This window comes from Pecten maximus, chromosome 5 (assembly GCF_902652985.1).
Source record: "Pecten maximus chromosome 5, xPecMax1.1, whole genome shotgun sequence".
Lineage (NCBI taxonomy): Eukaryota > Metazoa > Mollusca > Bivalvia > Pectinida > Pectinidae > Pecten > Pecten maximus.
In genome coordinates this window covers 14,361,265-14,386,341 of record NC_047019.1, presented here as the reverse complement: position 1 = coordinate 14,386,341, position 25,077 = coordinate 14,361,265, and the positions used below count along the sequence as shown (strand labels likewise).

The following is a 25,077-nucleotide window of genomic DNA, read 5'->3' as shown; positions in this document are numbered from 1 at the left end:
GAATACCAACGTAACACTATTATGAACACAACGAATACAAGTGACACACACGACATTGTAAGGTTCTAGGGAGAATTTGACATTCGCAATCCGCCTAGTCACACTATTCTTACCTATCGCCTGTTGCTGGGTTACTGTCTGAGATTTAGGACAAGAGAGATCAATTAGAACGAAAAATATAGAACAAGGAAGTTCTGTGGAAGGTACTCGTGTCTTTTAGCTTTGTCATTGCTCCATGCCTCGTTGTTAGGTTACGTAGATTCGGAAACATTGCGTAGACGTAAACTACGCCCGAGGATTAGCCTGGTTTTAGAACAACAAATAACAGTACGGATCCAACCTTGGCCCCAACCTGTGTCACCCATTTATGTTGGCATGGTGATACTGAAATGGGTTGATTAACGTATCCGACACAATCTGAGCCGGGATAGCGGTCTAAAGGAACAGTTTCCGGTAACTAAAAAGATAGAAATCCATCATGGCGGCAATGTACGCGATTTTCGTAATATTGCCAACACTCGTTACATCCAGGTAAGGGAATAATATACTTTAAATATCGAAAATACTAATTTGTCCCTGATATTTGTATTCTATACCGACTTTCATATAATTTTTTTTACAGTTTTTTCCAGATAGATTATCCAAATGTAAACATATCTTCAGAACCAAACGGGGACCTGATATTTGAGGTAGGCTAAAGTCTTTATCCTTTTTTTCTTTGTTCAATTCCTGTTTGTATATGGTCCGTTTTAACTACAGCATCATCATGATTTAATGTATTTCTGTTTAACGTCAGTTTATTTCTAAATCCTGCAAGTAAGCAATTTCAAAATACATATGTATTTGACAGTATATAATAATTTGTAATTCACACTTATTCATGACCAATATTTTCGGAGTTTGGGGCACTATGGGTATCGATGTGAATATGCAGGTTATGTACGAGTTAATATGTACGGGGCTATTTTTCGCACCTATACCAAATTGTATTCTTCAGATGCACACATGTTAATGTCAGTTTTACCACTTTAACATCAGACAACTGCGATCTATTTTTCACGAACAATAATTTACTGAAATGGCAACAACACAGAAAGCATGATTGACTTGTGCCTCACAAACGCATATGTTTGCGTTTTGCATACTGTTACTTGTTTATTTAGAGTAGTTCCCAATGAAAACAATACTATTCTTCAGGCTGGCCAGAGTGGAGATGTTATCCTGAAGCCTGGGGCTGGTGGAACCGTCTACATAGCCGGTGTGGACCTGCGAAAAATCATCGAGGTTGGTCAATAAAGCATACTGATATGACTACCAATTCTATTATAGTATTATATGCATGATTTGTTGTGTAATCAGGGAGGGATTGCCATGAAGGAAAATGGATTGTTTTGTTTTTAAACTTAAAGTCTAGAATTTCTTTTCAGAGATTTCAAGCTTGATATTAAAGATGACGTCAAATAACGACCGAGGTATGATTTAAAACAACTAAACTTTCAGATGAAGTTTCATTGACATTCCCATGAAAGAATACCATATTTTATTTTAGAGATTGCATTAACTCCGATTCCTATGATGGCGAAGCAACTTTTGCCTAATGATAATTAAATAGACTAAATACCTTCCCACGTTTGATTAAGGATGTTCGTGTTTCAGAAAGTGAAGAGCCTACCCCCTATTTGGACAAAGCAGTCTGTTCATGGGTCACTGGGTACATTCAACGCAGGGAAATCACTCTCGGTATCCGCAGAAGCGAGGGTAAGTAACCCTTCATTATCTACTTCTATATCCTGTAGAAATATCACGTAAATCGATGCAGTATGAACTCCTTGCATTATGTCACGTGACATTTCAAACCAAGAGCAAAACAACTGCTATGAAAGACAATTGTTACGTGACCGTTATTTATAACATCTTCTGATTTTTAATATGTAACCTTTATAATCGTACAGGATCCTGACGGTCAAAGTATTGTGTACGAAGTAGTATCCGGTCACCTCCCTCCCGGCACTACACTCAATAATGCAACCGGGGTGATATCCGGAACTGCTCCCGACGTGGATGCTACCTACCACTTTGAAATTCGCGCCACCGATATTCACGGAAAATATGCTGACGGATCCTTCAGCATCAACATCCGGGGTCTGTTCCATAGAATTGTTTGATCTTCTCGTTTAATTGATTCTAATATCCCAGAGACAGGATGCATAGAATTAAACCTTATTAATTCAGAAGTTGAAAGTTCTGCCATCATTACAATCTATAGTTATTTATATATAACTGTTTAATTATTTAACTTTATATCTTGTTATTTATTATTGATTAAGATTCATATACTTCAAAAATTTTACCCAGAATAAAAACAGTATAAAATGTTCTTTCAGAACAGGACCAGTGTAAAAACAACCCATGTGAGCATGGTGGAACATGCACGGATGACCTGAATAAATTCACCTGTAGTTGTCCCAAGGGATATGGCGGGGACAGATGTGAATCAAGTGAGTTATCTCCCGTTTTTTGACGGACCTTGTATAAATAATGATATTACTTCATTTATTTGCGGATTATTCCCTGTACGCCTTTTACTGATATTAACCTTATATTCAGTTTAATGTGTTAATAATGATATCTACTTGGTTAGTTTGTTCTCTGCGCGCATTCGGAGTGGATCAGAACGTTAAAAACATCCCCGACGCCCAGTTGTCAGCTCACTTGACCTATAGCACCTACAACGCCCACGATGGTCGCCTGAACTCAAAGACGGGATGGATAGGGAATGGATCTGGGTCATACTTACAGGTATGTTGTATACTGTATCACATGTAGTATGGGCGTATCAAATATATATTAATAAAAATCATGTATGTTACCTTCAATGCGAAATCTAATACATTTATCTAGGATTCATCTGTAGAGCAAATATATTGATAGTTCACAGGCATATAAATCATTATATACTCCGTTGCAATAGAACAGATGTAACCATTGTTCGTAAGCATTATGGTTAACCATGGGTTCTGCTGTTGACATAAATACCGCGGGATTTGCTACTTACATTAACCTTGAATAAGGGATATTGTGAACCTACTTATCCAGATTTAAGCATTTTATTCGATCTACTGCTCGCCTCCTATATATGATCAACACTTTAGGCCCCTTATCATCACTAACTAGTCCTAGACACAACGATATATGTGTATGTTGTGGTTTAATTCATTTCGGTTCTAGCTATCATTTTGTTCTGAGAGGTGCTAACAGTGTGTGTCTTTAGTACATGTCGAATCTGCAACACTCTTTTTTAACATACAATTGCCATAGTGTTCAATAATTAGATACATAGAATAGAAACACAAATGATGAAGGGAGAAAAACACAATGATGAAGAGAGATAATGTTCGGTTTGCACTCTGACTGGGATTCGAACTCACCAACTCACCTAAGGAAAAAAGGCTGTTATCACTGAGGCAAGTCGACACCCTAGGGATCATAGGTCTTGAGTTTGACGCTCCTGAGTATCTTCGTCTTATATAATAGGTACACGCGGTCATTCAAACATATAAATTGTGGAAAATTTAGAAATAGCATCATCACAACATTATCAAGCAATTGGAAAATATATGTTGATTAACGTGCATTTTCACCCTCTTTGAAGAATGTTTGGGGAAAAATATAAGACTTTTTTATAAGGTATTTACGTTTCGGAGGAAAATATGATATAACGTCATGAGAACATGTAACAAATCTCTTTCCTCGGAGGAATTACTACGCAGCTCTTGTAGCCAGTCAAAAGCGACTTTACAAATGGTGACGTTATTTCAAATGTTATGAGGTAATGCGATTTTAAGGGAAACAAGATTGGAAAACTTTTAAGATATTAGTTAAACCATCCATGCTGATCGTTTAACTATATAAACTCTTGTATAATGGATAGCATTACTTGTATGTTTAGGTGGATCTTGGTAACGTATCGACAGTGTACAGCGTGGCAACACAGAGTTACCGTTCTTCCTCTTACTACACACTTACCTATACTGTAACCTACAGCCAGGACGGCAACACCTTCCTCGGACGCCGCCGGAGTTGTCGGAAATGTAAGTTATAACTATTCAGCCTAAAAGGATTTCTAGTTCCTTTTCAGTAAATTTCACACAAATAGAAAAATTCACGGAGCAATTGAGAAAATGTGGTATTATCTTTGTGTTTTATGACAGTTGGTAATGAGGATCTGAAGATACGAAACTAAACTTAACATTTCATTATCTTCACGAGCATACGATGTCATGTTTCCATTAAAAAGTTTGCGTTAAATAAAAGTAACGTTGTAAGAATTTTCAAAATAGCGTATAGAATTGGTGTAAATCTTCAAAAGTACTCAGTGCAATATTTTTGTTTGTAGACCTTTTCCGCCAGTGCAAGTTACGACCTTGTGATTAAGCACGACTTTAGGGCACCAGTACAGGCCAGATTCGTCCGCTTTCACCCAAAACTGTGGCATACAGGAGGCCAGCCTGGGCTGAGAGTGGAAGTATATGGTTGCAACTGAACATTCCTTCATTTTATCAATAAAACAATCTTCGAAACAATTGATTTGTTTGATATATCAATCATATACACATTCTGTACAAGAACGTCGATGAAGCAGATGACGCTTTCTCTTCCGAAACACCTCGTCTTGGTATTCATGTGGTTTTTACAGTTCGTGCTGAAGTTATATATTATCAATATTTGCCTTTATTTGATCTTTCTGAGTTAATACGTCGGTAATCCCTTATTGTTTTAGTAAATGTGATGGTATCTAATTAGTGTGTTTTGTAGTACTTATACTTCTTGTTTTTGTTTGTGTTCAAGCAGCTTATACAAACACTACTCATTTAATAGGAATGAAGTTGATTAACGTTTAACTACCTATGCCTCGGACTAATTTGTTTACTGGATGCATAAGATTTTGAGTCTTTGCAATAACATATATCAGATTGATAATTTCATCAATAATTAGTTTGGTTAAATATTAACGTTTAATCAATACCAACGGTCATTTAGGGACTTCATATGCGTTTGCCAAAAGAGAGTCGTGTTGAATTCATGGGTCTAGAGGAGGCTGGGGTACATTCGTTTGTTCCTAATAGAAACCTGATGCCGATTCTACAGTGCCATCTCACTGAGGTATACGGCCAAAGCTTTCAAACGATGGACACAAAGTGAAGAAATATTTAGGGAAGAAGAAAAAGATAATGTCACAATTATAGTCGCCTCTTACGAATCCTTACGGCCTATCTGAAGGAGTAGTCAATCAACGCTTTCTAAAGTGCTACCACACTGAAATATCATAAACTAGACACCATTCGATCCGATCACCACATTATCCTGACAATGAGGAAACTAGTTCTTTTTAAAGATGAACGTAAGACAGCAAGTACCAATTTTACAGATTTTGAAAGACATCGGTAAATGAAAAGGCAGTTACAAGTGGAAAATTATAAATGTAATATAAATATTTCTCAAAACTGGTCAATCATACATTGAATATTTCAGTAATTCATGAGATCATACTATAAAGGAATGTTAAAACTTGTGTCATTTTCCTCTCAAACACTTAAAGAAATAAAGGGACAAAATGTCAGTACTCAATATTTGATAACGACATTTATTAGATTGAGATAATACAACGCACTAATTTGCAAAAAAAATAAGTGGGGAACTAGTGGGAAATCCATATGGAGCCTATCTTTACACCCCACCAACGCCATACAATTAGTAAGGATTCCAGCAACCTATACCGTCATACACGCAATACCTCAATGCCATATTATATATAGAGATTCACGAATAAAAAAGTAAAAAATTCTAAGAAGAAATTAGCTGATCCACTTTTATTTCAATTTACATTCAATCAGATACCATACACACGACAACCGTACAGTTCCACTTTAAAGCAAGGTCTTGAACTATATGTCTTGGGATGGAAACGAACAAACCTGGCATCAATTGGTGTTGGTAGATAGCTGGAACGCGTACTTGTTGACGCCGGGAACGTCTACAATGTAAAATGGAGGACAATCCATTAGTATTAATGCATGTTTTAGGAATAATTTCTGTTTATATTCCCTAATGTTTTTTTTATCTCTCAAATAGCTATATTCAAAATATCCTGCTTTACCTATTGCGCTAATTGTTCTGTATTTTCGTCTAGTCTCTCTGGTCAGTGTTCAATGATTTTTTTTATTACATTGAAGTTGAATCTAACACTCAAGTAATTCCACACATCATTCTTTGGTGGCAATATAAACATTTCTCTGTTCAATCAATTTCAGCTAGGTCTCAAAATTTCAGTTGAAATAATTATTTTAAAAACGTTCTGCCAACCGTGGTTTAAGCCATGGATAAAAATACTATTTTACTAAAGGTTATTATGCCAATTTTAATTATCTAGTCGGCTTCCGGCTACATCACGTGACCTGATTCTATACATACATGTGTGTTACCATTGGTGTCGGTAACTTCCTGGAAGTTGTTTCCGTCTGTACTGTAGGACAGTGTGTAACCCGTTGTGTACTGAGGACTAGAATAGCCTTGTTGTGTCACTTTGTAGATCCGGGTTATATTTCCTGAGAACACAATAACAGAAAACATATCAAATCTCTATACATGGTGTAGAAAACATTGTCTTCCTGTGTAGGTTGTGCTGATTATTATGTGTAATAAGCACAACAAAAAGGATGTATAACACTTTTGAACTATGAAATATACGTATTATTGTATTATGATCTCGTGCTATTAAAAGTCATTAAAAGCGTAAAGGAAACACTCTTGATATATGAACACATATATTATTTATAATGACCGCAAAAATGGCACCAATAGAAACGTAAAAGATGAAGAAGAAGAATACTATTTTCTATTTGTTAGTTACCTAAGTCGACTTGCAGCCATGAATTGGTACCTTGGCCACACCAACCGTAGCTACTAGCGCCGTATCGGCCATTGGAGGCAAGATAGCTACTGTAGGTTAGATAGGCGGTCATCTGGGCATTAGGTATGGTGCTTCGACTATGTATACTGACAGCGTGACTGGAACATGCTTAGATAAAAGATAAATACATTATAAAAATAACCTCTCTGTAGTAGGTCTACTCGTATTCAACATTCAATATTGATAGTTGGTATTTGTAATACATATTGACTGTGTCATTGTGTAATTTTCCTGCATAGCGATGACTTATTGAAATGTTTTGCCGTTCATGTCTATCAGGCACTGTGTATATTATTCAATGTTACATAATATCAGGAAGAAAAAACATAAATAAATCACTTAACAATGTGGAAGACCAAAATCAAGGTATTATATGCTCGATGTGCAATTACTGATTTACTGTCAGTATATTCTGAACGATTACACTAACACCTGGGGTATATTCGGCACCAGATCTCCGTTATTGCAAGGAGACAAACATTAACAACCTATAGTATACATACCACAGCCTCTCAAAACACATGCACTCGCCACACGCATGCATGTCGCACGCACGGGAGGCCGTCCTTAAATGCCCTTAGCTGTTGATTGGACGTTAAACAATAAGAAACCAAACCAAAACAAAATATAGACATGTCAATCATATATTGAGGTCATAGCCGTATTCTTATGACTCTATAAATTGAAAAAAAATAAACCAACGCTATGTTTCCATACCGAATTCACATTTAGCCCCGCCGTAAGTAGTGGTACAGTTACATAGGAATCCTCCCGTCGTGTCTGTACATTGACCGTTGTGTAGACAAGGGTTGGATGAACAGTGATCAAACTCTGAAATATATATTGATGTCCTTATATTTGGAAAACGGCACATATAATCAACACTACTTCCAGGAAAAAGGAAATACATTTCTTGAAATAATAGACATTTCAACTAAAGATAACATAAATGGAAGTAAAACTCACGTTAAAAAGATTTTTTGTGGAGAGAAGATCTTCTATTATCTGTTACATATGCTACTTAACGACAAAGTTATTGATTCGAATAAACAGGGAGGTCTTCGATTTCTTAATAAAAACCGAAGTTTTACTTTCTTTTCACGTATATTATTGTCAAATTAAGTCTGAACATCACGCATGAAGTTTGCACGAAGTGAGGAAATAGCAACAACTTTGGCAATGCAAAGTGACAGAGGTCAGGGTCATAGAGCATTCCCGAAAAGGCAAGTCGTGCTCTTTCATTCGAGGAAGTATTTTGAACTACATTGGAAAAGAACAATTTGAAGAAAAAAAAATCCGCAAGTGTGATGTTTTGAAGTTTGAAGAACAAAACTGTAAATTTTGAAGTTTGGTGCAAAAGCCTACAAATATCATTACAATCTGTATCTATATTTAAATACGTGAAATTAAGAATTGATAAGATTGATTATTATTCGCGGAATTGTAATGCGGACAACCGTGGTTAAGTACTACTCCATAATACACATACACTTCACCAGTTCAGACCTAAAATTGGATTTACTTTTTATCTTTGGTCACAACTTTTCACATGTTTCACCTAATCAAGGATAAAGTCACCAACGCGATGACAAGGATAGTTAGTGGACAGAGAGACGGTAAATGGACAGTAGTCACACAGTGTGACATAAAATGATTCAAAGACAGAGTAAGTCGTACCTAATGTTTCCATCTTGAAAACTGCATCAGCGAATTGGTTATGCATATCGATTGCCCGGATGGTGAACGAGTAGCTAGTGGTTACATCAGGAACCACGCCCATCACGTGACCGGTAGTACCGTTCAGCGTAAAACCTGGTGGGAGATTTCCAGCAACGAGTGCAAACGTCAAGGTTCCGCCTTCAGGGTCCTAAAACAGTTAACCAATGCTATTGTGATATAGTACTCTAAAAGGCATACTTATTTGCTCTAAATTGCCACATATACAAATGTAGCAATGTCGACCGGTGTATTTTCTAATGCATGAGTAGGGTTCAGATGAATTATATATTTCATAAATGTAAGCCTTTCCTTTTGCAATTAATAAAAAGCATGCATTCGTTAGCTCTATCAAGTTTACCTCCGCTTCTAACTTCAAGTCGACTTTTTCTTCCCCTTTAAAGGTGCCGAAAAATCCAACATGGGCATGAGGAGACCAAACGGGAGGGAGGCTTGTAGCAATCTTGTATATGAAAGAAAACACACTTAATCAGACCAAAGCATTCAGACATAGTACGTATCCAAATGTATGTCATTCCTGGTCAGAAAATATTATCATTTACCATCAATTGAATGTACAGATGTCAGAGACCAAACAAACAAGATGTTATCGCCTTTCAAAACAAACTGACAGTAACAGTGGTGTCAAAATGAATAAGACTGCGCCATACAGCTACTTCGACTAGGACTTGTCAGTAAAGCTAATGGCATATCAAAAGTGTCGGAGAAGGAGGCGACCAAAAATAAAACTCGAAATAGAAAAAAACCAAAGTCTGGATAGTGAGATGTAAAATTAGCTAACTTCAGTGTATAAAGGGTATTGATGAAGCGAGTTATCATGAAGGGGGGATGTAAAAATAGCTAACTTCAGTATATAAAGGATATTGATGGAAGTGAGTTATCATGAAGGGGGGATGTAAAAGTAGCTAACTTTAGTATATAAAAGATATTGATGGAAGCGAGTTATCATGGAGGGGAGATGCAAAAGTAGCTAACTATAGTATATAAAGGGTGTTTATGAAGCGAGCTATCATGAAGGTTAAGTAAAATAGAGATCAGCAGACGTTCCGGACCATTTACTTCACCCGAAGAAGTATGTTGTAGAGCTGGAGAAGGTAGAATACGTTACCTGTATGATATGAAGGAGGTCTACGTCATCCAAGTATACAGAGCCTCCGTTCGGTCCGGGTAGTATGTACAAATCGCCGGTGGTACGGCCAGACTAACGGCAAGAACATTAATATAATTCAAAGCAATGTATTTTCTCAATAATATGGCAAAATTCAAGTGATCTTCATGACAACGGAAAATATTAAAACACTTATGTCATGCGTAAATTATGAACATTCATGCAGATCATTACAAATTTTAAAAAAGTGATGTTCAGAATCGATGCAAAAAATAAAGTTACACAATTTCAAATCTACTCACTTAAGTCCTTCTAGTCATAGAAAAGATATATGTATATTACAGGCAGTATCTACTTTCTTTGTAGCTTAACATTCTTTATAACCTAGAACTTTGGTTTGTTTATTTTGTTTAACGTCCTATTAACAGCCAAGGTCATTTAAGGACGGCATCCCGTGCGTGAGACATGCATGCGTGTGGTGAGTGCGTATGTGTGTTTTGGGAGACTGCGGTATGTTTGTGTTTAGTCTCATTGTGATAGGCCGGACCTTTTGCAGGTTTATAGTGCTACCTCACTGAAGCATACTGCCGAAGACACCCGTTCATTGGACCAGTGTGAAACTATGAAGAACGTAGGCTGAATATGCAGTCGGTACATAAATAAGGGTAATGTGAGAACAGTACAACTGATATAAAAGTTTCTGAACAATGAACTTGGTGTGATTATCAAATTGTACCTGTAGAGACACATTGCCGTCGTCCTGGGCCGCTATAATGACGTTCGGGTATCTGATGTCAAACACCCTGTAACAATAAATGTTAGAGTAGAGAATGGAACCAGCTGTCTATTCTCTATCGTTATAATCATTGAAAGGTGCTGATATCTGGGCCCAGTTGTTCAAAAGGTGATTAGGCTAATCAGAGTTTAACAACAGTATTATTAAAATCCTGATAATTTATAGTAAAACTTGTTTGACAAAATTTTCTTAAACTATAACATCTACCAGTCTCTTTATACATGCTGATTTTGAAGGGTATACACATATATTATTGAAAGTAAAGGAGAAATGCGATTTTTACTATTCAAGCGACTAAGCCTTTTAAAGGACTGGGCCCTGATGTGACTTTTGCTTAATACTTAATATATAAATAATGATATAATATTGTAGTACAGTGGAGCCAAGGTGTTTTAAACTGTAACATACAACTGTTACGTCCTTCTAGAATTCGTGAGTGATATGGAGGGACCATTAGAATCGAAATAAGCCGAATGAAATGTTCAAATCCTGATTAGGGTTACACAAGACCTATAATTCGTAAAGGGCTTCAATATCGGATCTCAAAAGAACGTTAGATAAGTGTACCGTTCTGGACCGTGTCACTAGAAACGTAACTAGAACGTTACAATAACCTCGACATTATGCAATGCCCTTGCCGTTATGATTGCCCTATCAGCTGTCTCTTCAAACTGTCTCATGGCATTTTCGTTTCCAACATTCTCGTTGAGTCAAGCAATTAAATACTGGAATTCAGACTGTGACCTTTGTCTCTATTTGTTTTGACTTATTTTTTGTTGTAACAATCGTAATCTTAAGATTCTTAAGTATTCTGCTTTGTAATTGAGTGAATACTTCTGTGAATATTTCTTTGTTTTCCTGGCTATGTCATGTTATTCAGTGATTGTCGAGTGACGGGGTTTAACGTCTTATGACTAGCCAGGGTTACATGAGGTTTGTTGGCAAGGGGACACCAACAGCAAGGATCTTATGAGGCTGGATTCAGGGGGACACCAATAGACAGGATTGTGCGAGGTCGGATTTCAAGGCGACACCATCAACCAGGGTCATATGAGGTTGGTTTTCAAGGGGACCGACACCACCAGCAAGGGTCGTATGTGGACGGTTGTCAAGTGAACACCAAGAAAAGGAAACAAAGCACGGAAAGAAGTCACGGAAAAAAGACAAACAGGTAGACAAGAAAAGTAAGGAAAGAACAAATAAGGCAAGGATCTGGACTATAGAAATGGTGGCAGCATATACATTTTAAACAATTTAATATCCCTAAAGCCGCGTCCATATCATACGATCGTGCACGTACATGTAGCTGACCGTAGTCGGGAATGACTGCATTGGGTCGTAGTTGGACTAAGTTAAGGGTAACAAATACTGGATAGATATTGATCGCTTAGTAAATGACAACTTGGTCTGCCGTATTCAACTGCCAGTGTGAAAAACTTACAATACATGATACCCAAACAAGACGTTATTTTAAATCAAATAGTGGATAGATATTGTTCCCTCAGTAAATAACAACTTCGTATGTCGTATTAAACTGTCAGCGTGCAAAATAATACAACCATTGCATTTGATTGAACATGTCAACTAAGCAAACACAGAAGTATGTAAAATTATTTATCTTTAGCTACGTATACTAATAATTCAGAAGACATGCTTATCTTTAGGTTAATAAATTGTGAAATTGCTACAAATGTTTCTGCACAAGTATCATTAAAACTTACCCATCATCTGCTGCAGCTGCTGAAGCCAATACCAGCAGTACCAAAGCAAACATTCTTCTTGATATTCAAAACAAGTCCTTTCTTAAAATGACAAACTTCCGGCCCTTCAAAACTCCTCGGTAATACCACAATGCTATGTCGCTACCCGTGTGATTTAGACACCGATTGCTCTGTTGCATAGCGGAGTAAGAATTCCTGTCCCATGTCGGGGCTAGATGCTTCATAAAGTATTGCGGACTATTCACAAGTCTTACTAACTCATCGTCACCTTGGTCAGCATTAAATATAAAAAAAAATTCACACAAGCAAATTTTATTTTTTATGCGACATGATGTCAAAAATTACAGCGATTTGATGGCAAACTGTCACGATAACAGTAAGCTATTAATAGTATAATTGAATGTAACCCATTGTGATTTGTTGTTACCCATTGTGATTTGTTGCTACCCATTGTGATTTGTTGTTACCCATTGTGATTTGTTGCTACCTATTGTGATTTGTTGTTACCCATTGTGATTTGTTGTTACCCATTGTTATTTGTTGTTACCCATTGTGATTTGTTGTTACCCATTGTGATTTGTTGTTACCCATTGTGATTTGTTGTTACCCATTGTAATTTGTTGTTAGGTTAAATTGTTTCGGTATCAAAAACACACATAGATTTGATTTAGGTTCACCAATCAATCCAATTCTTTATTAGTCTTGAGAGTATACATCTCATCAACATCTTACAATTATAATATTTTCCCTGCAGGTAGGGCGTAAGAATTGTACCTGCTGCCCCCATTGCATGATCGTAAGAGGCGACTAAATTTGGGATCTTATCTTTTCTCTTCTTTCTGAACAACTTTCTTCTTCCTAATGTCTCCCTTGACAATGCCTCACTTTTGGCCTTTAGTTGAGCGTTCGCCCCTATGATGAAGGCTTTGGGCCCTGTCCCCTAGCCGAGACATACCAGAGTCTTTAAAAATGGTAGTTATTGCTCCTTGCTTAGCGCTCAGCATATTAGGAGTTGGACGACTGGTTCGCCCGTTGTCAGTATAATGTGACCGGGTGGGGTGTGCTGCTGGTTGTCTTCGGCAGTATGCTTCAGTGAGATAGCACTATAAATCGGCAAAAGTTCCGGCCTATCACAAGGAGACTTAACACGAACATACCGCAGCCTCCCGGGACACACATACGCACTCACCACACGCATGCATGTCGCACGCACGGGAGGCCGTCCTTAAATGACCTTAGATGTTAATAGGACGTTAAACAAAATAAACCAAACCAAACCAAACATAGAATATAATTCAAGTCAGCTCGGGTAGAGCAATGCACTGGCATATGACACTATATCATGCATATATATATATGATTCAAAAAGGTAAATGAATAATATGGGTCAAACCACTAGAAGCCATCAGAGTAGAACGTAGTAAAGATGCTTGGTATAAAAACTTGCCCAGATTACTTAATTCTTTAACATTACCGGTTGATAGTAAATTGATTAACTTATTGACAGAGGAATTAACCAGATAGTGAGGCTTTATATATTTTATTCTGGGGCCGTTAAAGGAGGGACATTTTAAAATGAAATGGTATTCATCTTCTACGTCATTTTTACAGAAAGGACAAACTCTTAAATAGTGAGGAACTTTTCTATGCTGTCCAGTTTCTATTAATAGGCTATGACTCCTCAGTGGACGGTATCGTACACTACCCATTAATAAACGTGATGTGTGTGTCGGACGGGACGAGATAAAAGTGTAATACCCGACTATTTGCTGGCGATTGACTATGTTTCATTCGTTTGTGAACTATAATAGAAAACTTACACTACAATGTATATTAAAAATCAAGCTGGATTCGGAAACAAACCTTACTGCTTACATATAAAATCCGTTTCCAGGATGCTGGTAATTCAATGTTTATTTTAGGCCGGAAACATAAAAAGCGGATTATCTAATATTTTACGATATTTATATTGGAAAACTCAGATCACTAGTTTCCAATTTCTTACGGTTTAACGTTCTTTATATAGAGAGATAACCAATGTTTTAAAGTTTCAAATACCTCCAACTTATCTGGATGATTTACTATCATTCTTTTTTTAATTCCGTCGGTTGATGCATTCCTCAGCACTGCGCAACCGGATAACCGTGAATATAAAACGCGGATAACCGTGAATACAAAACGCGCAGGTATTTGCCGACACCAGCTCTAAACATTGACGTCGAAGAACGTGTGAGTATATTTTCGACACGACAGTTTTGTGGCGTGAAATATATGATGTGATATGATACGATATGATATTATATATGATAAATAATGAATGCAGGCGTTATGCCTCTATATCCATATCTCAATTATTGAATTAAAATGTCAGTGTTTCTTCCGGATGTTGTGTTATAACCCGCCAAATGGTTGTATTTCAAATCAAGGTCCTTCCAGTGGATATCAAGGTTTATTTCAAAGTCTTTTATTGCTGCAGAAACAACAACACGTTCGGGAAGACTGGTCCAGATGTCCACGATTCTAAAACTGAATGAATGTTTTCTGATCTCGCGCTTGCAGTATTTCTTCTTAATCTTCATGCAAATGTATGTCCTCTTGTTCGGTTTGATATTTTCAATCTCAAAAAATCCATTTGTGACCCTGTGGTCGTGCTCCTTGATATAATTTTTAAAAACATGTATGATGTCATCTCCTCTTATTCGCCGATAGGGAGTCCTAGCTTTTTTAGTCTCTCGCTGTATGGTAGCCCGAGTTTTCTCTGGCCCTGTCACCATGTCTGGTGTAGGGCCAGAGCGCACTACTATATTAAAACGTGGAATTATCCGACACCGTTTGGTGTCGCTAAGAATTTGATGCAAAAACAATAAAATCGGGTGTGACATAACACCTACCTTACATATATGGATAAATGAGATATTTATGTACCCCAAAACACCCATTTAGTCTCATATAGGTGTTTTATTCCGTCCGTATAGACCCTCGCTTTACGCTAGTCAAAATTTCATACTTGACTCGACGCCATATTGCTAACTATGTAGGTCGCGGTCCGCCTAATTACCCTAATCTGTGCGCGATGGAGCGAAAAGAAAAAAAAATACAACATTTACTTTTATATATTTTACCGCTTATAATTTATAAATAATGATTTTTTTAATGGAATATAACATCTTTTGGGAAATAATCAACTTAGTTTTCATAATTTAAACTTTGTAAGAAGAAAAACACAATAAATGATATGTGGTCTTTTCGGTCCATTGCGTTCCGATTTGGGTGGTTAGTCGTACTGTCACTTACAAAATGGCGGGTCAACAGTATGAAATTTTGACTAGCGTAAAGCGAGGGCCTGTACGGACGAAATAAAACACCTAGATGAGACTAAATGGGTGTTTTGGGGTACATAAATATCTCATTTATCCATATATGTAAGGTAGGTGTTATGTCACACCCGATTTTATTGTTTTTGCATCAAATTCTTAGCGACACCAAACGGTGTCGGATAATTCCACGTTTTCATATAGTAGTGCGCTCTGGCCCTACACCAGACATGGTGACAGGGCCAGAGAAAACTCGGGCTAGCTGTATGGTAGCCCCTTAAATCCTGGAATTAACTTAGTCGCTCTTCTTTGCACATGTTCCAATGTTTCAATATCTTTAATTTTATAGGGGCACCATACATTAGCACCGTATTCGATATATGGTCTAACCAAAGCCCTGAATAAATGCTTGAATGTTGCCTGATCTAAGTCCACGAACGATCTGCGAATAAGCCCAAGTATACCATTTGTTTTATTTACTGCTTGTTGAATGTGAGCGGCGAAAGTAAGATCTCCGGTCTACTAGCACAACCGATGTCTTTTTCCTGTGTTATATTTTCCAGGTCGATCTTCTCCTCACCAGATCCTTCCATGTAGTAAGTCCTCGTGTTTTTGCCATTGACTGAAAGTACTTTGCATTTTTGTGGATGAAACTTTACAACCATATATCAGACCAAGATTTTAATGTATTTAAATCTTTTTGAAGTAACTCCTTATCATTTTCACATTTGATATTCCTGTATATCTTAGTAACGTCCGCAAATAAGAATGTTGTAGATGTTGTGTGTTCTGGTAAATCATTAATATAAATAACAAACAATACTGGGCCTAAAACACTTCCTTGTGGTATTCCGCTGGTTACGTGGTGTTCTTCTGACTATTGCTCCATTTACCACTACCCATTGTTTTCTATTACTTAAAAAGCTTTCTATCCATATGATATGACCCGTTCGCTAATACCGTAGCTTCTAACTTTTCCTATTAGTCGTCCATGTTGGACCTTATCGAAGGCCTTCATGAAGTACATGTAGATATTAACCTCCCCTCCTTGATCTAAAATTTTAGTCCAATCCCCCAGAACCATTAAAAGTTGTAGCGCCGTTGACCGTTTTGACATGAATCCAAATTGCCTATAACTAAACATATTATTTATATCCACATGCTTAACAATTGCAGCCCGTATCATCCTTTACATTGTTTTACCTACGATGTTTCCAGGTTCTGTTTTCGATTCCTTTTTAAATATTGCCGTGATGTTAGCTTCTTTCCACGCTAATGGTATTTTACCTGATTCCAGTGATTTGTTGAAAATAATACTTAGAGGTTTGCATAAGACTTATTGAAGTTCTTTCAATACTCTTGGGTGCATTTGGTCAGGGGCCTGAGATTTGCTTTCGTCCAACTTTCCTAGAATTTTCCTGGCGAGTTCTTCACTCACTACGTATCGGATCCTTAAACATATACGAAGAGATACTAATGGGAGAATCCAAGCGAGTGGGTCCGATTGTTTTTGCAATCAGTGCAAATTTCAGCAAATGAGGACAATTCCTCAGATACATTACACGGATCTCTGATATACAAGTCTCTGGCGGAACCTAAACAATATGTTTTTACTATTGAAATAATAGATGAACACCTGATGGCCATTATTCTCTGCTCCAAAATGAGCATTAATAGAAAACCAAACGAAGCATTAAGACACGTGATAGATATATATCCAGAATTTTTGAGAGTTACAATAAGCATTGGCGACACCATTGACTGTTTCCAGCAGGTTTTAATTGTGCCTTCAATGTCCGACGTCCTTTTCCTTATTCATCTCCGGAATCTACAGGCTGAATACCGTTAACTTGTCGGGATTTCCGGTTTTGGAGATGAACCTGCTTATCATTTTAACGGATTTGATCCTTACAGCCCCGATACAGCGTCATTTATTTCTCACAAAGTTGATAGCCTTGCGCTCCTGTCTATACACTATACTGGCCTAATATCTATACACAAGACCTCATCCTACATGAGAAGCAGTCCTTTACGTCTTAGCGTCTCTCTGTTTTGTCTCCCTATGTATCCATAACTTCAAATAAACAAACTACTTGGCAGGCATCTAAATATTTTTCTGCAGATTACCAAATAAGAAACTTCTGTGATTCCCCCCCCCCCCCCCCCCCCCCGAGCACCAATAATGCGATTGTTTTTTCTAGATGGAAAAAATATATATCAAAGATCAAATTTAGAACTCTTTATTTTTTAGGAGTATTAGTCAATTCAAATGACAATTCCAATGTTTAACTCAACTTACAGACACTACGAAATGTTTTGAAATCAAACGATCCTGAAATATCTGTACGTAGTTCTCCACCTATCCATTATATATGTGAACATAAATGTAACCTCCTAAAACTGCCATCACATGAGCTCACAGAGGAACTTGTACTGTGTGATCTGAAGCTCAATGGTAGCATATATATTCAATCATGCAGTATATTGGTCGACTATTTCAAATCACAAGAAAGAGGAATTTTTGTTTTTATTGATTTATTAATACATACACAAATATCGAAAAAAGTGCAAAATAAGCAAATATTGCATTTTGATTTCAGCAATCTCTGTTAGCAGTTCAACTGTTAAATGCAATGTTTGTACAATTGGCGTTGTCAATATTTTTTAATTCTGCATTGTTAATCTAAAAAATCTTAAAAACGAATTGGACTAAAGTCCCGTCAATAGGCCATAAAATATGCCAGGAAAAAATGTTCCATTACAAAAAATAAATATATTTTCTTTTTTTGAAATGAATTGAAAGACATTCTATTGGTCCTACTACGTTTGTGATTTCAAAAATAAATTGATATCACAACCTATTGACTCTTATTGCTATTACGCTAAACATAAGTCAAATTTGATCAGCAGACATCATTTAGCATTTAACCTGTGGGTACATTGGATATATTGCTGTATGATGAAACAAGTGGACATCTGTGATATATCAGTTTTACCTATGTTATTTTATACATAAATATTAAACGTCGCCGTCACTAACCAACAATAGCCTGCTTTGTGTCTTTTTAGTTACTACATAGGGTGGTCGGGTGGCACATTGGTTCATTTCCCCGATCGGACGTGAAAAGGTATGGGGTCACCTGCCCGACCACGTGGGTTTTCCCCGGGCACTTCAGTTTCCTCCCACAGTAAGACCCCTCGCGCGCTTCCAACCGGGCCACCAAGTGTGATTAATATAAGTTAATATAACTTTGTTTCGTAATTGTTGTAAAATCAATAAAGTTTACATATATATAAGCGACAGTACAATCAAAAGTGTGTTAGCAATAATAATGCAACATATCATGACATTCAGGTTTATCACAGATAATATTAATAGTTCAAACAAACACGCTGTAAGCTACGTTTTATTTGCCTACCTTAATAACCGTCATAGGAAGTTAAATTTCTTCCTTATTTTCACTGTTACAATCACAAAATGCGCTATATCATGATGATTGTAAACACCTTCTATGTCACAGTCAAGATCTGCCAAGAAATTCACCTGCATAACTTTGAAAGTCACATAACAAAATAGCAATAAGCATTACATCTATGTCTGATCTATCAGAATTTACTGAAAGTCCTTCAACCGTTTTAACAGTCTGACAGTTATCAATTTAATAAAAGGTCCTGAAGTAAATTTCATTTATCTGAATACACTAAATAGCCCATTCACCCTTCTTGTAACTGAAGACAATGGTAAAATGTCTTTGTAATTCCATCAGAGAATATTTAAAAAAAATTGTTGTAGTGTTAAAATAATCTTATCTCTGCAATATCTGATGCACTATCGGGCTTGTTGAATGAAAAGTGTTGGGGTTCACACAAGCTAGGCATGAAGATGCGCTTCCAAGCCAGTTCTACCATACAAACTAGCTGTAGATTTACATCAGGGGTTGTTATAATAACTTCGTGATGAAGTCAAGAATTGATTGTTACAGCAACAATTGTCTTAAAATTTTGAAACATTGTCTTCTATCACAAAGGATCATGATGATTTACATTTATTCCAATGCCTCAAACTTACTATAATCTTACACATCAACCATTGAGCTAAAGAAAAGACTAATCTCTCTAGTGAGGTGGTATATCGCTGCTAGTATTTACCAGGGTTTATAATTGAGCCGCCGGCTGGCATTTAGGTCCTTAAGTTCTATCCAATGAAAACGGAGAAAAAAGGGAATTCCGTCAGAGTTATTATTTCCATTCTATTTCCGTTTCGCGCGAAAACGGGAATCCCACTTGCGTTGCAAAAACACAAAATGCAGCTGATATACTTTGTTATAGATGAACTTTAAATACCTGTCCTTAAACTTTAGATATGTCGGTTAATTTTCCATTCAATAACATTAACGGTAAATGTAAATAAAAGTGTTTATTCAACAAAAATATCGACACGAATGGGGTTTCCCCGTTTTCTGCCGAACACACTTCCGGTATTTACGTAGTTGTTTACATTCGCTACGAAGATGGCAGATGGGAGTGTTTAGGTCTAACGCATCAAGAAATCTTATATGATGTCTCTTCCGCCAAATTTTAACGTAGTCGGATGTGATAGCGATTTAGCAAGTGAGATAGACGATGATTTTAGCCATTTCTTTCCGTGTACAAGTCGGGTAAACAGTGGTACAGCTGAAGAGGTGGGTTCTGTCTCCGGTAATCAGGATGAAGATGTTGATTTTGACTATGACATCGAGAGTGATAATGATGATGATGATGTGAGTAACGGCATTAGCGTTATTAATTCGCCGATTCTACATACTCGGATGAGAGTTTTTATCAGAAATGACGTTGAAAGGGACACAGAAAATGATTCTGATCAAGACACACTACGTAGTGATGACAACGAGGTTGATGATGATGATGATGACGACGAAAATAACTCGGACGAACGTGACGCACAGCGTAAATGTAAGAAGGGGTGTCTGTCCAAATTTCCCAATATGGATATCAAAGATAACAGATTGAATGTGCAGGGAATGGAGAGAGATGGCAGGGACATGTTAATTATTGGACAGCTCCAGGCATGTGGCATGACAAGGGGAATGCATGGTCAAACTAACGTCAGACGGCATCGCTTTGACTACCAATTCCAGAACACAAGTGTTTGCAAGGCTTGTTTCCTTTATGTTAATAACATAAATGCACATTACTTGAAAAACATCAGGGCCCATTTCGTCAAGAATGGTGCTGTTCCACGGATACATGGAAATACAGGGAAAAAACCCAAAAATGCAGTGACCTATGATAATGTTCAACAAGTTGTCCAGTTTATTTCAAGGTAAGTGCTGTGCCGTATGTGTACTTATACACAGGTATTTAACATTAAAAAAAAAATAAAAATGAAACCCATAGTTCTGTATGTAGAATATTCATACTTGTCGTGCATGTCATGATTAACATCAAACTATCTGTGCAGTCTGTATTTTGTTCTCTTTTGCTGGGGAAAAATAAATAAATAATACAACTGTTAGTAATTTAACTTAACATGTGCAAAACTTAATTTAAAAAAATCATCTCAAGTCACCTTGATTAAATATAAACATACCGGGTACATGTATTTTGAAATATATAATAGCTATATTATTTATTTACATACATTCAATTGTAATAGGTCACAGTTTGATACAGACCTTGTCTGTTTCGAAATTTCCATTATACATATTTTACTATCAGCACAATGAGATACATGTATTTGGAAATGAATTTTGATGTTAATTATTTTTTAATGCAGTTACATTTATATGTTAGGTATGCAGATGAGATGGGATTGCCCCAACCTGCTGCACCACGTGGACGGGACAGCTTTCCACCAATATATTTACCTGGAAGTGAAACCTATCTATCTGTCCATAAGAAATACAGCCAAGTATGTATGTAAGTATTATCCTCATAATGAAAAAAGTACTTGGTAATCAATTCATACAGCAATCCATGATAAACCAGTGTCAATTTTCACTGTTATGAATTAAATATTGTCTACAGATACATTTAATTTATAATCATAAAACATTTGAAATAATGCCTTTATAAATTGGTTTAGCTATAAGAATATTTTTTTTAACTATGTATGCTTTAATTATAAACACAAACAAGCTGCTAATAAATTATCTTCCATCACTAGATATCTTAGAATTTGTCCAAATTATTTGTTAAAATGAAAATAATATATTTCAAACTTTGGAAATGACATTGAATTATTTGGTTTTAGTATTGTTTATAATCGTCACCCTCCAATTTTATGATCTAGTGACATATCTATTTTCAACAGTGAAACAGAAAACCGATGCCTATCTGAGACCACTTTCAGAAGAATATGGCACCAGTGTCTCCCACACATCCAGTTCATGTCCTGCAAGACAGATGTATGTCACAAATGTGAATCCTTTAGGAATCGGATACAGAAGGTAAGAACCTAATCAAAACAAGTCTAATTTAATATCCATGGACATTAAAACCAAAATATCTTAATATATTTGAGTTCTAATTTTAGATAAACAGATAGTGATATTGTAATAATTCTACATTCATATTCATTCATAACAATAATGGTATGAATTTATTAGTAAAATAACAAAGAAAACTTTTATTGCTTTAAACATCTTGTTATACATTTTTATCGGTTCATTATATACATTTTGTATGTACGATGTATATAGAACATTTTGATGACATGTTAAGATAAGATTTTTGTACATATATTGTATCTAGGCCATCACTGAGGCAGATAAAATGGAGGCTAGCACAGACTTTGCAGAACACATTTCATCAGCCCAAAAGGAGAGAGACCATTATCGACAAAAATGTCATGCTGCTATTGCAGGTCTTCATGGTCATCCGAAGTCTACTGTTCCTGTTCCTCCAACATCCATGGACCTAAAAGATGTCCACTACACATTTGATTATGCTCAAAGTGTACTTCTGCCCAGTCATTGCAGACAGGAAGGAGCTTTGTACTTCAGGTAAAAAACAATTTAAGTCTGTTAAAAGGGAGAAGCAGTAGGTAAAACAGGTTACATTTAAAACCATTAAATCTCTGTAGTATTGGATCATATTTCATAAAATGTAATTCATGTATTAAAGATGTAAAGTTTCAATCTTGAATATCAGAATAAAAAAATATCGGATTGAAATTAAAAGAAATGATCTTGAACACTGCTTCTCTGATATTGTACAGCTTTTTCTTTCAGGTCACCATATAAAGCTAATCTATTTGGTATTTGCAATGATGGTCGGTCCCTGCAAACAAATTATTTGTTTGGCGAGGATCAGTCCATTGGTCTGGATGGTGCCCAGAGCCACTCGGCCAATGCTGTTGTATCTATGTTGCACCACTTCTTCGAATACCATGGGGAAGGAGAAAAAACTGTGTACTTGAATGCAGACAATTGTGGTGGCCAAAATAAGAATCAGGTATGGAATATTTGTTGTTGAGTTAAGAAAACACCTTAAAGGAGTGTGGCACATCAGTTAAGATCATTTGCCAAGTTGAACTGAATTCATTCAAAAAAGTCAGCAGTGTAAGTTTCTGTTTATCACAAAACTGGTAGTTATGCAAATATAAGGAGCAGGCTGTATGTTTCTTTGTACTGAAACAATTATTCAGCATTACATAATCATTATGACATTATAAGTTACATATTTTTGAAGCTGTTGAATGTTGATACCCACTCATCTCCGATTTCTCCAAAATTTTGTAATTGTGAAGTCACAATAGTGTTATTATATACAGGTGTCTTATTTTTGACATGCTAGTAGAAAGCAGGCCAGTAATATAATAAACTTAATAATACAGGTTCTTACACTGCTTTATACAATGAACCTAATTTTATTTTTTTATGATTCAGGTTGTCACAAGCTATCTGGCTTGGAGAGTGGCAAATGGATATCATGATGACATCCATCTACATTTCATGAAGCCATATCATGCCCGTTGTCTTGTGGATGGGATGTTTGGTATTGCCCGAAGGAAAATCAGACGCAATGATGTGGATAGTTTGTCTGACCTGAAGATGACAATTCATGCTTCATCCACACATAACCAGGCAGATTTATACAGTGAGATGTCACCAAATTCGTGGATCTGGAGAGACTGGAAACAATTCTTCAAGCCTGTATTTAGAGCGGTTCCTGGTATTGGGAAATACCATCACTTTCACTTTGCTTCCACCACTTCAGGTACATGTACTGCTATATTTACATATTTCAATCCATTTAATTTATATAATGTACTGCGCTTTCATTATCAATTACCTCCATGGGTAATTCCGCTAGATTTATGAGTCTGATTCTAATGATGTATTTGGTATGTGGGGCATGCAGAATTTTTATCCGATTTAAAAATAAAATGGTTTTGTACAGGTTTTTTGATTTTTATGTGTACATGTATCCCTTTCAAAACTAAGTTCAATTACAACATGCCATTCCTGTTTCTTTCTTTCAGGAATGGTTACTGTTAAAAAAGGTGTTGACGGGGAGACAACGCCAGTGAGGCTTGTGAAGAGGGGAAAGATTATTCCACAGGGTTTGCCAGTGAGACTGGAGGCAAAAGGTTTTTCCGCAGAACGTGCATGGTACCTGTACAAAAATATCAGGCCTTTTGTAAAGGATCCGTCTAAGGACCTTCTATGTCCCCTGCCCACTGTCCCACAGCCCACCTCTAGACCCACCCACACAGAAGAATGAACTGAAAGTTGAGATCAAAATTGTTATTGATGAAAACTTAAATACTGTACTCATGCTTTTATTTTATATTATGAAATGAGCATTGCTTGTTAGGATACAGTTAAATACAATTTCAAAATAAATGTTTTATCTTCTTACACTACATGTAATTAATTGTAACAATATAATCCTGATGGAGTCCTGGAGTTCACTTTGCAATCTGTTTCTACCAAATAAAATATAAAATGATTGTTATTTGTATTAGGTAAGGGATGTGACTGATTGTTTTTGTATTAGGTAAGGGATGTGACTGATTGTTTTTGTATTAGGTAAGGGATGTGACTGATTGTTTTTGTATTAGGTAAGGGATGTGACTGATTGTTTTTGTATTAGGTAAGGGATGTGACTGATTGTTTTTGTATGTAAGGGATGTGACTGATTGTTTTTGTATGTAAGGGATGTGACTGATTGTTTTTGTGTGTAAGGGATGTGACTGATTGTTTTTGTATTAGGTAAGGGATGTGACTGATTGTTTTTGTATGTAAGGGATGTGACTGATTGTTTTTGTGTGTAAGGGATGTGACTGATTGTTTTTGTGTGTAATTACAAGGGATGTTACCTGTTTATTGCAAGATACATGTTTGTGTTCAAGTTGATATGTGAATCACAAATTTTATCCTTGTAAATAAATGAATCATTACAACTGAAAAAGGACTTTTTTCTTT

The 25,077-nt window shown here is 36.4% G+C and overlaps 3 protein-coding genes across 3 annotated transcripts; 2 read left to right on the top strand and 1 right to left on the bottom strand.

The window, feature by feature from the left end:
• Positions 1 to 363: 363 nt before the first annotated feature.
• Positions 364 to 4,584, top strand: LOC117327252 (lactadherin-like). Its single transcript, XM_033884156.1, has 9 exons — positions 364 to 531; positions 623 to 689; positions 1,198 to 1,284; positions 1,657 to 1,758; positions 1,953 to 2,142; positions 2,385 to 2,498; positions 2,642 to 2,799; positions 3,950 to 4,089; positions 4,399 to 4,584. Exons 1-9 carry the CDS (start codon positions 479 to 481, stop codon positions 4,541 to 4,543), a joined length of 1,056 nt encoding a protein of 351 aa, XP_033740047.1. The 5' UTR covers positions 364 to 478; the 3' UTR covers positions 4,544 to 4,584.
• Positions 4,585 to 5,857: 1,273 nt separating this feature from the next.
• LOC117328543 (EGF-like repeat and discoidin I-like domain-containing protein 3) lies at positions 5,858 to 12,469 on the bottom strand. The gene is made up of 9 exons (XM_033886075.1): positions 12,333 to 12,469; positions 10,552 to 10,618; positions 9,816 to 9,908; positions 9,048 to 9,149; positions 8,648 to 8,837; positions 7,688 to 7,801; positions 6,911 to 7,078; positions 6,472 to 6,605; positions 5,858 to 6,034 (listed from the first exon to the last, which is right to left on the bottom strand). The coding sequence occupies exons 1-9, from the start codon at positions 12,383 to 12,385 to the stop codon at positions 5,891 to 5,893; spliced, it is 1,065 nt and encodes a 354-aa protein (XP_033741966.1). The 5' UTR covers positions 12,386 to 12,469; the 3' UTR covers positions 5,858 to 5,890.
• A 7,341-nt stretch (positions 12,470 to 19,810) lies between these two features.
• On the top strand, positions 19,811 to 24,684 carry LOC117327250. The gene is made up of 7 exons (XM_033884155.1): positions 19,811 to 20,969; positions 21,440 to 21,565; positions 21,960 to 22,095; positions 22,400 to 22,650; positions 22,879 to 23,101; positions 23,536 to 23,866; positions 24,132 to 24,684. The coding sequence occupies exons 1-7, from the start codon at positions 20,203 to 20,205 to the stop codon at positions 24,371 to 24,373; spliced, it is 2,076 nt and encodes a 691-aa protein (XP_033740046.1). The 5' UTR covers positions 19,811 to 20,202; the 3' UTR covers positions 24,374 to 24,684.
• The last annotated feature ends 393 nt before the right edge of the window (positions 24,685 to 25,077 follow it).